This window comes from Solea senegalensis, linkage group LG5, assembly GCF_019176455.1.
Source record: "Solea senegalensis isolate Sse05_10M linkage group LG5, IFAPA_SoseM_1, whole genome shotgun sequence".
In the NCBI taxonomy this organism is placed as follows: domain Eukaryota; kingdom Metazoa; phylum Chordata; class Actinopteri; order Pleuronectiformes; family Soleidae; genus Solea; species Solea senegalensis.
The window spans coordinates 14,948,647-14,963,608 of record NC_058025.1 but is presented as its reverse complement, the minus strand read 5'-3'; the positions used below and the strand labels follow the sequence as shown (position 1 = coordinate 14,963,608).

The window sequence follows — 14,962 nt, the reverse complement described above, 5'->3', positions numbered from 1 at the left end:
ACAAACCTGAGGTGTGTGTAGAAGTCTCTGAGCTTTCTCTCATAGAACTGCACGGCCTGAAACACCAGGGAAACCATCTCCTGACTGTCTCCTGAGCACCTCTGGTCTGAGGAGACGGAGGAAAGGGAAAGAGTGAAGAGCTTAAAAGTGAATTTTCACATGGAAAGAGGATAATGACTGTAGAGTGCAATAAGAAGTGAACAGATGTGTGAGTGACAAATCCAAACCTCTGGGTTTCTCTCTGAGTTTGCGGAACAGCTCCATGGCGTTTCCCTCGCTGAGGATCAAAGAGGGAATGTGAGCATGATCACAAAGCTGTTTGTTTTAACAGTTAAGGTTTGGTTCAGACTTACAGTGTGTCCAGGGTCTCACCACTCCTCCACGGCTGCCTCTGCACATCCACTATGTCTGGCTGCAGCTGCTTCATCTCTTCCTCCAGTTCACTCACTTTCGCCTGAAAATCACACCCACACATGGGTTTAAGTCTTTTGAAAGCAAAAGTGAAGACTTCTGATGCATGCACAATATATGACCTTAGAGGACGTTACACTGACACATTTCCTGGAGACTTACTCAAACCTCTAACCATAACACCGCTCACCATACTATCCAACTATCATTTTTATACATTTATAACATATATTATATGGGTATCTATTAATTTACCTTTTTATGGTATAATGTACAGGAATGAAACACCACCAACAACAACAACAACAACTAACCACAAACCAATCATATCATCACCTAACCTTAACCTAATGAATTCCATAAAGAGAACTTGCTTTTTGTCCCCGTTAGGAAGACCTGTTTCCATGACGACTGACTGTATAAACAGATTGTGTCCCCCACAACACACACAAACACATACGACTTCACTACTACCTGACCACAGCTGATAGCGGTTTGCTCCATCTCCCTCCAAACGCAGAGCAGTTTCTCTGATGCTAAAAATGTAAAGAGACTTTCATCAGTCTGATACAAACAGAAACAATTGTTCTGGATGTTTATTATACCCTGGCCACAGAGTACAAATAATGGCATCAGCACGATGTAGTATTGGGGCCATGCATCAAGAAAAAAATAATTTTGCCATGACAAGATCAAATTTCGAGAATAAAGTCGGAATATAATGTTGAGATTTAAGATGACATGTTGAGATTAAATTGAAGCTGAAGCAGTGTTTGACCTGCTGGAAGCAGTAAAATATCAATAAAGTCTCTCTCTTCAGTGACGTTACCGACCACAGAACTTTATTGTCGGAAATATGCTTTTAATTAAAAAAATTTCTTCAAATGTGGCCCTAACACTCCCTCGTACATCAATTCAAATGCAGTTTTAAAAAAATAACGTAGTGTAACTTTATTTATTTGCCATATTACCTATCCCAGTGGCTGTCTGCTCCTGGTATTTGTCCATATCTATGTGAAGGCTGGTGGTGAAAAATTCCAGCTTGGCCATGAGTCTCTGGTGCATGGACACCATCTCATTCTTTTGTTTGGACAGTGAGGAGTTGTGTCTCAGCAGACTCATGCTGAAAGAAAGTGGAAAAAGTGTGTTTGCTTCATCGCCCGGTTCATACATGTGTATGCCGTGGGCAGAGTTTGTGGAATGCATGTCTCACATGGCAACTTTCTGTCCCTGCTGCAGTCTTTGCCAATCTTCCTTCAGGGAGCGGATGGTGTGCCACGCTTGGCCACAAGTCCTCCTCAGAGGACTGTACGCCAGAACGTGCTTAGGATCTTTTTCTGTGGGATAGCCAGAGACCAAGAGACACATTAAAACCAAAGTCAAAACTTATAATTTACGGTTTGAGAGAATTTTCTATTCAGGAACATAATAAGGTTCATATAAATATATTTCCCTACAGCAAAGGTGCCCATGTCCATGTATTTATTCAACCACATCACAAACCCAGAGCTAAATATCCACTGGAAATCTACATCAGGAACCCTTAGTGAGTGTACTGAGTCGTGCTCTACAGAGAAATATTGCAGGTATTACATTTTGTTAATAGAGAAAACAAACTTACGAACAAAGCGGATGTTTTCTGGGAGGGCCCGAGGAACAAACTGGGGCTCATAACTGCAAGAAGAGCGATCAAACAGGAAAACCAGAGGCAAGTCTGTGCGTCGGCCATCTATTTCCTACAGATAAAATACAATATTATTATGACTCGGTGATATGACTTGTTGAATATTCTGTAAAGGTATTGTTTGTACAGTGTTTGTGTTAGATATTACGCTGTAATCTATGGCACACTGCCTGGCCAGTCCACTGGGCTCCAAGGCTAATCCCGCCTCCAGCAGCAGCTCCTGATTGGCTGTGGGGATGTCGGTGTCTTTTTCTATTCTCAGCTGCAGGTCTGCCACAGTCTCATCGTCGGTGACGGAGTACGTCAGGATCTTGGTGGACATCATGTTAAGGACATGGACCAGCTAAAGTAAATGAGAGACCAAAGACATGAAGATAGAACAAGTCAAATCTGCACAATCCCAAATTTTGATCCTAAGTGAAAGTTGAAGAAACCAGTTTATTGTGGTTTTATGTACTGTTGAATTATTGCCCAGTACTAATATAATATAATATAATATAATATAATATAATATAATATAATATAATATAATATAATATAATATAATAGAATATAATATAATATAATAGAATAGAATATAATACAATATAATATATTGTATACAGTATAATATAATATAATATAATTATATTATATTTATACAGATTAAAAATCAAAATTAAGACAGAAATTAGGATACTAATTATGAATAAATTAGTCAACTGACCTTGAGCTGCAGTATGATCTCAAGTTGGGAGAAGCAGTCACTGGGCGTAGCACCATGGAGTTTGCCTCTCTCCTTAGGAGACCACTTCAACATCAGCTGCAGCCACTTCTCCATTTTCTCTAATAACAGACTGTCACCCAACAGGAAACACATTGGACTGAGCTCAAAAGAGTCTTGAATGATATTTTTTGTGTCCATTGCAGTTAAAATCACCTGTTGAGGTTGTTGGGCTGCGGTAGATGTTTAGAGAAACGGATTTCTCCTGTTAGATCCTCGTAGACAACAATATCGTCATCCTGCTTCAGCCTCACTTTATTGTGCCTAGAAGAGACACAGGCGTTTATCTTTGTCCTTATGCGAGAGTATACTATACACATTTTCTAAGGGCAATTCTGACCTGCAAACTTTACAAGCAATAACAGGAGAACATTGTTCCTCTGTGTGACCCAGACTCCCATGGAGTTTCATATCATTATTTATGTTAGCATGGCACAAGGCGCATTGAGCTTGGCAACAACAACATATCCTGCCATTCTTTGCTTTAACGGCTCCCTATTATTTATATTCATTGCGTGTAAAATTCCTTCATCATAAAACTAATAATTATTTGGGATTGAAAATGTTTTTGGAAAACATTACTTCACTTCCTCACTGGTGCTTATTGTAACTTTTATAAAACGCAGTACTACCAGGGAACAGGCTGCCAAGTTGGTAGGAAAGGGCGAAATCCAGTAATACACTCAAACACCAAAGTCCCAAAACTCCAGTAGTCCACAGTGACTGTGTACATCTGCCTCTCGATGAGCTCTGGAGCCTGGACAATGGAAGGAAAAGGCACCAGTTAAAATGTGCACTGTCTCAAAACACAGCAAGAAAAAAGCATGTTCATTTATGTTTCATCACTTACCAGGTACTGCAGTGTTCCCACAAACGATGTGCAAAGGCTGCTCTGGTCCAGCTCTTTGGCATAGCCTAGATCTATGATCTTGTGGATCAACTAGAAAATAAGACAGAGAGGAAAGTCTAAAGTAATTAGCAAAAATGTTAACTGTAAACAAAAAGACAACTTAAAGACGTGATTCGGCATTTGTCTTCTTTTTAAGTCAACTTTTAATCTTTTTCTTTTAAAATGGATTCAACCCTTTCTGTGTGGCAAAAAAAGGTTGCATGTGTCTGTTTCTCAAGTGTGCAAAACAAAAACAAATGTCCATATAAAATCATAAAGTGAAAGTGCAGATAGTTTGTGAGGTTATACTTCTATAAACACAGCACTGTGCATTAACGTGGATATATGGCCTCTTTAATATGTCTAGCCTCAGTTATACAACATTATTCATTTCTCTATGTCCAGTTTCAGGCTTAAGGAAGCCATAATTAGTTACATAACTAAACTAAAGGGGGCCCACAGAGGAAGGTCCAAAAAAGGCAATCTCAAATGTTCCTTGTAACTACAAGGACGGGTAAAATTACCTATTTTTCCATATTAAAGATTCAACTATGCTCAACTTGTGAGTGTAAACACGTGGATGTGAGCGGGACTTATTCCACTCAACCCACATTGAAGCTAAAAGCCTTTATATGACCTCTTTGTAGTGGTTTGGGTGTATCTGTCATAACACGATGGTTCACAGGGTCTTAAACTCACCCTCTTCTCTCCCTGCTGAAGCACAATGTTTTCTGGCTTCAAATCTCTGTGGATGATCCTCTTTTTATGGAGGTAGGTCAGAGCTGAAGCTGAGGGGAAAAAAACAATGAGTGGAAGAGACGAATGCAGAGCTAGTGTTAAATTCACTGGCTAAATGACTGCCACAGGTGGATAGAAAAGTTGAAGAAAAATGCATATAAAGAAAAAGAAAATAGCAGTACAGACATGCCAAAAATCTGTTTGTGTTAATTCCGTTTGTCAAGCATCTTGGCTGTAGTTGTTTGATTACCAAATTTAAGGGATTCTTATCAAAACGTAATACTGGTACTTAATTAATCAGACTTGAACTGCCAGTATCAGTCAGTCAGGATCTAAAGAGAACATCACACTACATTTGTGTCAAAGTAACACAGTAAAATACAGAGAGATTAAATGGTGCCGGCTGTTCTAGAGGGACACAATATTTAAAGACTAATCCATGTACAGTACTGCAGTTCCACAACATGACTAGGATCATGATTGGGTTAGAATTTTGGTGTGGGTATTTTAAACACATCCTAACCACAAAATCAATGCAGGGTGTGGTGGTTGTCGTGGAAACTGTGCAACAACAAGCACTGATGGACTTGGTTGGATTGCAAGAGAAACCAGATGCATAATCTACAGATTGTGACATAGGTGGGGAATGTGATGGTTGGCAGTTGTTTACTTATGTTTGCTCACCAGCGACGCATGAGAATGTGTAAACCGTGACACGGCAGATTTCAGCCCAAACTGACAATGGTTCAGGTTTTACATAGCAACATAACAGAGGCTGAATCTCACATGACAACTTTAACCTCTCACATTACAACAGTGATGCTGAGAGAGGATAAGACTCACTTTTGTGAATACTTCAGCCTTTAATCAAGGGCACCAGAGGTTAAAGTCTAATAGGTTTTGTCTCAATGTATAACCGAAACTGTAATGTCACTTGCGTCAAAGGCTGACTAGTGTGTGTGCTGGCACTGCGAGTTCAACGAAGCGGAGCTCATATAACCTTTGGGCACTTAAATGTATGTGTGCATGTGTGTGTGTATGAGTGAGTGTGAGTTTGTGGGTGTGGACTTGCTTTGTCTGAGTCGTTTTCCATGCAATTTTAAAGGGTATCACTCATTATCAGGAAATATCCACCCGTGTTCAACAGGAAAAGGAGTTTCTGTGTGTGCATGTGTGTGTCCATGTATGTATTGCTTTGTGATGAATGTCCTCACTAAGATAGCTGCACAAGAAAGTGTGTGTGTGTGTGCAATGAGGCACATTAATCTTTCTCCACTCCAAGTATGTGTGATAGTTACCATATGTCTCCTCTCTCGCACCTGTTTATACAGCCTGTATTATACACTATGTTGTTGATGTGTGTATTTGTAAGTTATGTTTGTGCCCGTGTGTCCGTTTGTTGACGCAAACTCGTGTGCGTGTGTGTGAGCAGCCTCCATGGTGACTAAGAGGTTGTTGGTTAATGGTCCTCATTGGTGACGTCATGATATTGGTCACCATGATGACCACACTACAGGAAACTAATCACACTGCCAGCTCACTCACACACTTTCAACGATAGTTGTAATAGTTCCATGTAAGCTGGGGACTGAGCCAGGTACTCACCAATGTCATGTAACAGAATCCAAACAGAGCCCTCCCTCATTCCACAGCGGTTCTCCAGGAGGTTCAGATACTGAAAAAAGCACAAACATAGTCACTTGATACTTTGAAGACTGTACAAGCAGAGACAGGCTTTTGAAATGGTTCATCAATCTGTCTTCCTTATAGTTTTGGAACTTTCTGCTCTTTTATTCTTCTTTCATAAAACAGGTCCAACATCAGAGGACACAAAGGGGTTTTCAAGCAGACAACAACAGACAGCTGTGTTTCTGTAGCAAATTGGCAAAGCATTGGTTTAAAAATAAATCAAAATATTTTTATAAAATATATCAAAAACCTTTTTTTTTTTTTACAAGATTTTTCTGCTGGAAACCTGTGACAGATCTGACAAAAGCAAATGGTGCCTTTTTCAGCTCAGTGTCCTCACTAACCACTCCATCTGCTCCTAACTTGACTGCTTACTTTTTGACCATCTGTGATGCTTTGAAATTTTTATGACACTGCGGTTTGTGGTGGTTGGCATTTAACTCTCCTTTCCTCTTCTTCTTTGAGCCTCAGGCTGCACACTCAGTTGGTTTCAGGCTAAATGGGCAGAAGAAGTGATCAGTTGGGCTTCTTTGTTTCCTTGCCTTACCAGGCAAAAAAATGCCTTGAAAGATTTGATTGGGCTTGATAGGACTCTCAATTATTTTATAACATTTGTTAAGAAAAGGGCTATATAAATGTATAATAATAATAATATTCAATCCCAGCTGACGTAGGGGATCAGTCCATAGCGGGGCACACACACAGGGATTAACAACCATTCACATGCACACCTACGGGCAACAGTGCTAGTCACTACACTGTCGTATGGTCTAGAAACATACTTGTATTTTAAAATTGGTTCCCAACTGGGAAAATCCATGTGAATGCCACCTTAAATCAGGAAAACTATACAAAACATCTGGCAACTTGTTAGTTCTAATCCTTGCATTTAAAGTATTGAAGATAATATTTTCATGGTTTCTTGTGTGGTAATGCTCCATCTTTAAATCTATAACGCAGTAAACATTTACATCAAGTTTGACTTAAATCAAATTTCAAATCAATTCAATATCATACTACACATCAGAAAAATTTCAATTATATATTTTATCCAAATCGTTCGGCCCGACTTGGAATATAGAACTTTTTGAATGTTTAGTGTGATAGTCTAGTAGAGCTGAAACAATTAATCGATGAATCGATTATTAATCGATTACTAAATTAATCGACAACTAAATGATAATCGATTTATCCGTTTGAAGGTTTTTTCATGATTAAAAAAAAAGATTTCCAATTGTTTAAGCTTCTTAAATGTGAATATTTTCTTAAATTCTTTGCTCTGGATAACAAAGGAATCATTAAAAGTCAATCACTTTGGTTTGTGGACAAAACAAGATATTTGAGAACATCATCAAGATTTTTTTAAGGTTTTCTGGTATTTTATGGACCAAACAATTAATCGAGAAAATAAACGACAGATTTATCGATTATGAAAATAATCGTTAGTTGCAGCTCTATAGTCTAGTGTCACTATGTAGATACACTCTCCCAGATACACTATCACAGACATGTACCTTTCTCAGATCTCCTCCCTGACAGTACTCCATGGCCAGCAGTGGCATGTCATTTGTGGCCACCAGCTTCTGCATTCCCTCAGGAACCTCTCTGGCTGCAACAACATTAACATGATCCAACCTGGGGGAGTGGAGATGAGCAGAGATCAGTCAGTGGGGCAGACAGACCATAATCACCTTGTTTCCTTCGTCTTAAATCGTGTCAGACTTGCTGGAGATGAACAAGGTACTGCAATGTATTAAGTAAAAAACTATAACTGCATGCATACCTATCAGTCCAGTAATAATACCCCTCCTTTCAAGCACTTTGCTGTGTTGCATGACTTTCCCTGTTTCTCATAACATGACAGAAACAGTGTGTTTCTCATTATAACACAGCAACATCTCTTTAACAAAAGAAAAAAAGAAAAAAGAAAAAAAAAAGCATAGGAGACATTTAAAGATAACAACCTCAGATACCAGATCCAAGGAAACTGACTCAGACCAAAAACATAACACTGTAGCACACGTAATCACTGTTCTGTAACAGCTTTCACAGCAGGGGATAGAGGCTAGGCTTCACTATTTATGTTATTAATCATTAACACATTCAGTGTCGGTTAAACCAGGGAACGATCAAACAGACATAAACATGATTAGAAGTGGTCATGTGACAGTATGAAATGACTTAAAAAAAATTTATTTCTCATGTACAGCACTTTGATCGGTGAAAACTGTGGTTTAAATGTGATTACTTACAGTATTGTGATTACAGCTCTTTCACACATCATGCCATCAGAAACAGCCGGATGACTGTCTGCACCACCGCAGATGGGGTGAGGTCATTTTACGCAAAGTTGTACACAACCTGAGTGATTCTTGCACTCTTTGATGAGTAACTTTTTTAATACCACAATATTCCTTGAAACTGACTTATTAGAAATAGCATAGCCATGTGTTACTATAGGACCATATGGCCCTTAAGTTTGTCTTGTCTAATCAGATTTCTATCACTCTTGTTTGCTCTGTAGCTGGAGAATACGACTTCTACAGTCGTGTGCATTCACAAATAGAACCCCATCGGATAATCTCTGGTGTTCATGTTTGAAAGTAGCTTGGAACATGAAGCAGAAGCAATACAATATCTATAAGCACATCACAACTCAATAATATAATAGTTTTTTTAAGTATTTGTGCATGTGTAGTACTGTGTTAGTAGCTTTAATAACATAATGGTAGGGTGCCATGTTCAATCTGTCCCCTGCCCTGTGGTTTTTCCATGAGTTGAGTGTGGGTGCATGGGAAAGCTGTGGTTGTGACAGCCTGAAAACAACACACTTGTTAAAATGGGGCTCGAATAGAAATGGTTTTATACTCATGGCTGCACCAGCAAATGACAAAACATACACAAACACATCTTACAACTACAAATACAATAAAATAAAATAAACCAGAGCAAGCTGCTACCCAACTCTAGTGATCAGTCACCAAAACTGAAGGTGTTAATAGGCAACACAGACGTTTGTGGAAATGAAACAAACCAAACCAGAGTAAAATGAGGAGGTGGTGGCACATTAACCAGTCAGAAATAACCACCAAATGACCAAAATAACCCAGACTTCCATGTTGTTCTTATTATTTAATGTCTTGTGTGATTTTTTTACTGTTCAAGGACACAAATTTAGGATTTGTATTTTGAGAAAACCTATGAAACAGATGGGTTATGTACCCAGTTAAAGGTCACACTCATAAGCACCCACCATGTCATGGAATACAAAACCAAAACCAAAACTTGTCAGAACAGGCTTTGACGTAACGTATGAAAGAGTTTGGATGTTAAAAAAATAAACCGGTAAATAACCCCATTTGGGAAAATTTTTGAGGCAGAGTTAGAAAACAAATGTGTCACACATTAAAGTGAATCACTATAGAAAAATAAACTCCTGTGTAAACAAAGACAAGTCTGCAGATGTGTTCAAGTCTGTTTGGTACAGAAGGCACATAAGGTCATCACCTGAAAACCTCTGTAAATTAAAAAATGAATGTATGATGAGATACAGCCAATACACTGGGCCAGGACACCGAATAAATGAATATTTTTCCTTTAGTCTTTTAATATTTATTAAATAACATATGCATACAATGAATTTGTGATTCACTTATTGAACATATATGTCTTAGAAGTTGCTGCTTTAACTTTTTTAATTCATATCAGAAATGTTTTATTATACAAAAAAAATTGCTTTTGTCAGGATTTATATTGTGAATTGGGTCACAACATTTTGTCATCTTTAAAAAGTGGGTCCCAACATAAAAAGTTTGGGCAACAGTCTTATAAAACGTGCTTCTTTTTTTGCATAACTTGGAAGAATGTCTGGCTCTATAAAAAGTGTATGATGTATCAATGTTAGCATTTATGGTAGGTCCTTTTTCATCATCAAAGTCTAAATCTAATGATTTAAAGCATAATTTGGTTCTAAAACACTGTTGTCTTTATGTTCTAATAACTAGCAATAAATAACATTTCTGGGGGAAAAAAGCCTTCACTACACACAACCTGCTATTTTGTTCGAAGTCAATGGGTAGGTTTGCCGTGGTTGATTATAATAGTGTTTTCTTACAGATAATTCAGACATGTAGATGTAGTCAGTAACAGTAAAGCGCAAGTCTCAAGTTCTCTGGGTTTTGAGGGCGGAGCTTTGACGAAAGAGGTGTGATATGTTGATATATCTATATCTATAGATAATTTTTATTGTTTTATAAGGTGTTAAAACAATAAAATAACATAGAAATAGGAAAAAAAAGGAAAAATAAATAAAAAAATTATAAACATACTGTATACACACATACATATGCACGCACTAACTTCAATTTAATAAACAAATGGTGAAAACAGTTATAACATTGATGAATTTCAAGAGTGTTTCTCCGGACATTATATCACATCACATGGACAATCTACTCTCTCAGAGCCTCCTTCTGCTGTAGGACGTTACCAACATTGGCGTCATGTCTCATAAAACATAAAAAGGGGCTCCAGATGTCATTGTTTGTTTCTGAGCTTTCATACATGCCCCTTTTCAATCCTGTAGTGATATTTCCTCCCCTATATCTTCCATCCACAGTCTCAACACATATGAGCAAATCATACAGGGATGAGATTTTACCTCTACCATAACAACATACATAACCTGTAATTGCTGTCTCTAATGGGAAAGTAATAGGTATGTCCAATGAATAGTGTTGAGATAACAATATAAAACTCCTAATACTAATGTCTCTTCATCTTCACTGTGATACATGTAATGAGGGCAAACTGCCATGACACTGGTTGGCATTCTGCGATCTGAGCAAAGCTGTAAGTCTCGTACATGAGGAAGGATAGCGAGAACGAAGGGGATGCCATTTTTGCCATGGGGTCCTTTAGTAGCTAAATACATTAGAAATGTAACTAACCTCTTCATGATCTGGATTTCCAGACACCATCTATCTTTGTTCCTCTCACTCAGCTCCTGACGGCACTGCTTTAGAGCAATTTGCTCCTCTGTGTCCTGAAATCACAAAAAAAAAACATTATTTGCAGATATTTTAAGTTAAAATATTTAAGATGGAGGTTGGTGATCCACTGTGACGAACCCTAAAGGGAGAAGCCAAAAGAAAAATAAGTATATTGGCCTTTAACTAGAAGGAAGTCTTAATGTAATCTTCAGTGGTTAATAGTAACCTACAACCTTTGTATCCTGCACATACTAAGTCAGTCAGTCAGTCATCATCTAACCGCTTTATCCTCCACCAGAGGGTCGCGGGGGGTGCTGTGCCAATTGTTTAATCTTATTTTTTATATTTATTACTTCCTTTTATTTTTCAGACAGGCTGATAATGAATGAAGTACACATACAACATACACAGTGACACATTTGCTAGCAGAGCAAACTAGCACAGCATATAAACTATATAAAGGTTATTCATTTGTTGCCAAAAATGATGGACAGACACAGATACATCTCACTGCCTATTTCTCATGACATCATCAAGGAAAAGGGACACACCCTAGTTCCCACATTGTAATCTGTAAATTAATTATAGCCCACATGTTTGTTATTAATAAAGGAAATTTCCCATAGAGGAAGTTCAGTCATCACGGCAGCGGCAGTGCCCTCTTCAGTTCCCTTATTCACTTCCCATATTTTCCCACAGCTCGGTCTGCTCTGGCACTGATGACCAGCAAAACTATTAACAATACATGAATTGTTTTTGAATACTATTTCCTTGATTAGCATAAATAACAATAGATATTTATATATCAATGTAAACACAATGAAAATCAGATTTTACAAACACAAAACAATTTTCAGAAATGCAGCAGTTAACTGATATTGTTTCTTGTAAACAAAGTGATTATGTAAAACACCTACTCTATATGAAACTACTATGGGGAAGATTTTTTACGAGCAACGGCTTCTGACTTTCCGAAGGTTACTTTGAACCTTGAGCATGAGTAACACAAGTGATGTGAGAGGAAGAGGAAGGTCCACTAAGTGGAAGTGTGCGTAACCCCACAGTGCACTCTCTTCCTGTGAGTTACAGTGAAATCATTACTATACAGTAGATGCAATTTCTACATAACTGATTCACATAGAAGACATACTTTTTTCAAAAATGGTGCGGGGAAAAACCCTGTTCCTAATTATACTGTGAGCTAGTTTTATGCTATTTTAGTTGTGTCTGAATGTAAGATTAAAAACTAATGTGTGTGTTGGCAAAAACATGTGTAGTGATATTTTCATAAACATTCCGTCAATAGTTTGCTTTTCAAGGACCCTTTTTCCAGAGCAGTTCAGTCTGTTGTAACGTACCTTATTTTTCCATCTTGTGACATTCCCAAAACCTCCAGTGCCCAGTCGCTCCTTCAGCTCCCAGGATCCACAGCTCTGTTGCTGCTGCATGGCCTCCACCCTCAGCAGGTCCTACAACCAAGCAAACAAGACACAAAGATAAACGCATCAAGCATACAGAGCTACAATACAATGCTTCTGTAAAGCTCACACCACCAGTCCAAGTCTGGTCAATGACATTGACAAACCCTGCCCATAAGAGCTTATTGCAGAGTATATAGAATAATATCATGTGTTGTTCATGAGGGAGGAGAAAATACAGTTTTCTCATAATATAATATGTCAATAGTCATAGGTCTGAATAAATCATTAGTAGAAAAATGTATATTTAACTGATTTATGTACTTCAGTTTCAGGGTCTTGCTTTTAACATACCAGCTCACTCTCATAACGACATACTTGAATACTCAAATATATTACTATTGAGTGCAGAAAATGACTAAGGTAGCTATGTTTGAAATCATTTATTATCACTGTTGCCTTCCATTAAATGATCATTATACGACAATGTCTTATTTTCATCATCAAATGTTCAAGTTTTTACGGTAAAAGATTTTGTCGATATACTGTACATTCACCGGCCACTTCACTAGGTTCACTGCTTGTCAACACAAATATCTAAATCAATCGCATGGCAGCAACTCAGTGCATTTTAGACATGTGGACATGGTCAAGACAGACTGAGAAAAAGCAAGCATTAGAATGGGGAAGGAAGGTGATTTAAGTGACTTTGAATGTGGCATGGTTGATCTTTTTCGTCTTCTATGGAAGGTTTGATGTCAGTTTCAGTGCCGGCCCGAGCCTTTAGAGCAGTGTTTCCCAACCCTGATCCTCAGGGAACACTGCCCTGCATGTTTTAGATGTTGCCCTGCTCCAACACACCTGATTCAGATGAACAGCTTGTTATCAGGCTTCTGCAGAGCTTTTGTGACAAGCTGACTATACAGCCTCCCCCATTAAATTCTGAATTTGGTAGATGTGATTTCCTATATTCTGGTGCATTTTTGAGATGGCGAGCTGGAGAAGGGAAATACCTAAATTTGTTCAGATTCATAGCCTTTTGCTTTTTGACTTATTGAGGTAGTGACTTGGGCTTGGGCTTCAGAGCCCCTTGACCTCTTAAGCCCGGTAGGCTCATTCAGTAATCCATCCTTGCTCGTGACGAGGTGTCTAGTTGATGTGCATGACTCGAACGCTGGCAAGTATATTGATCATGAAATCAGAATTTTCTTAAATGTAATTATTCATTAATTCATTCATTCATTCATTCATTCAATCATGTCACTTGTTAAAGTTATTTAATATGTTTAAAAAAAACAAAACAAAAAACACACTCCATTGGTGGCCAGGGGACCACAAGCAGCATTATTTCAGAAACTGTTCTTATACAGGGATTTTCAATTACAACCATTTCCAAGGATTACAGAGAATGGTAAGAAAAAGGAAGTTTTTGAGCAACAATGCCCAGATTACGCAATAAATTAGACACGAATGGTCCGTATATAGGAAGGCAACAGACTGTAACTCACAACAGTAACCAAGATTTGCAGAAGACACACAACACGTTGAATATTGAAGTAGATGGCCTACAATAGTAGAAGACCACACTAGGTGATACTCCTGAGTCCTGGCACTTTACAAAATGTCCTATGTACCTAATAAAGTGGCGGTGAGTGTACATATTTTCCAATTTGCACTTTTACACAATGTTTGCATGAGTCTAAACTATCTCTTTGATGATGTCAGGTGTTACCACATCATAAAGTATGGATCTACAGGAATGAAATGGTGTTGAAATGCAATTACCGTCAAAAAAGTTTATTACAACTAAGTGAAATAAATATCAGTATTAGCATTACTTGTATTCATATTCAAAACTCCACTCCAATTGTATAAACACTGACATAAACAAACTATGGTAGATGAAGTAGTCCTGATTATGAGTGTACTTTACAAATATACCACCTTTTATCAGGCCCCAGATAAATAGGCCTGATAATAGCCTGATTGATGACAGTGCAGACATTATCACACAATTTTCTTCATTAACTTTAGGCTTTATGTTCTATATATTTGCTTTCTGACGCAACAACAACTTCCATTCAAACACTCAAGCGCACTTACACTGAGTTAACGTGTTAACATGATTTCGAACGTTTAACATAGTTAGACGGTTTTATTTCATGAAGAAAGCGGTTTTAAATCCTACCTTCGTCTCTGTAGGCACCGTTCACGCACTTTCACACCTGAGTGTATTCTCACACTGTGTATAGTCGGTCTTTTTAACCGAGGTAAACTTTACATTTCACAGTTGTACATGTTGGCGACAACAACAAAAAACAAATCTCAATAAACTTTCTACTTCCTGATACGAGTATTTCCTGTAAACCTTCCTGCTGA

At 38.0% G+C, this 14,962-nt stretch overlaps 1 protein-coding gene across 2 annotated transcripts in view; it reads right to left on the bottom strand.

Annotated features, from left to right (window-relative positions):
• The window catches only part of ikbkb (inhibitor of nuclear factor kappa B kinase subunit beta), a 19,138-nt gene extending 4,176 nt beyond the window's left edge, over positions 1–14,962 (bottom strand). Inside the window, exons 1-18 of one of the 2 annotated variants that reach the window (XM_044025161.1) lie at positions 14,772–14,962; positions 12,524–12,634; positions 11,124–11,218; positions 7,689–7,809; positions 6,091–6,160; positions 4,447–4,535; positions 3,709–3,798; positions 3,491–3,615; positions 3,015–3,122; positions 2,802–2,931; positions 2,244–2,438; positions 2,033–2,147; positions 1,625–1,748; positions 1,383–1,534; positions 883–947; positions 354–454; positions 228–277; positions 7–106 (exon numbers count right to left, since the gene is read on the bottom strand). In XM_044025161.1, the coding sequence (XP_043881096.1) occupies positions 7–106; positions 228–277; positions 354–454; positions 883–947; positions 1,383–1,534; positions 1,625–1,748; positions 2,033–2,147; positions 2,244–2,438; positions 2,802–2,931; positions 3,015–3,122; positions 3,491–3,615; positions 3,709–3,798; positions 4,447–4,535; positions 6,091–6,160; positions 7,689–7,809; positions 11,124–11,218; positions 12,524–12,613 (1,820 nt within the window). In that variant the 5' untranslated portion in view covers positions 12,614–12,634; positions 14,772–14,962. The remainder of the gene's footprint in view (positions 1–6; positions 107–227; positions 278–353; positions 455–882; positions 948–1,382; positions 1,535–1,624; positions 1,749–2,032; positions 2,148–2,243; positions 2,439–2,801; positions 2,932–3,014; positions 3,123–3,490; positions 3,616–3,708; positions 3,799–4,446; positions 4,536–6,090; positions 6,161–7,688; positions 7,810–11,123; positions 11,219–12,523; positions 12,635–14,771) is intronic. The other variant, XM_044025162.1, reaches the window with a different exon arrangement.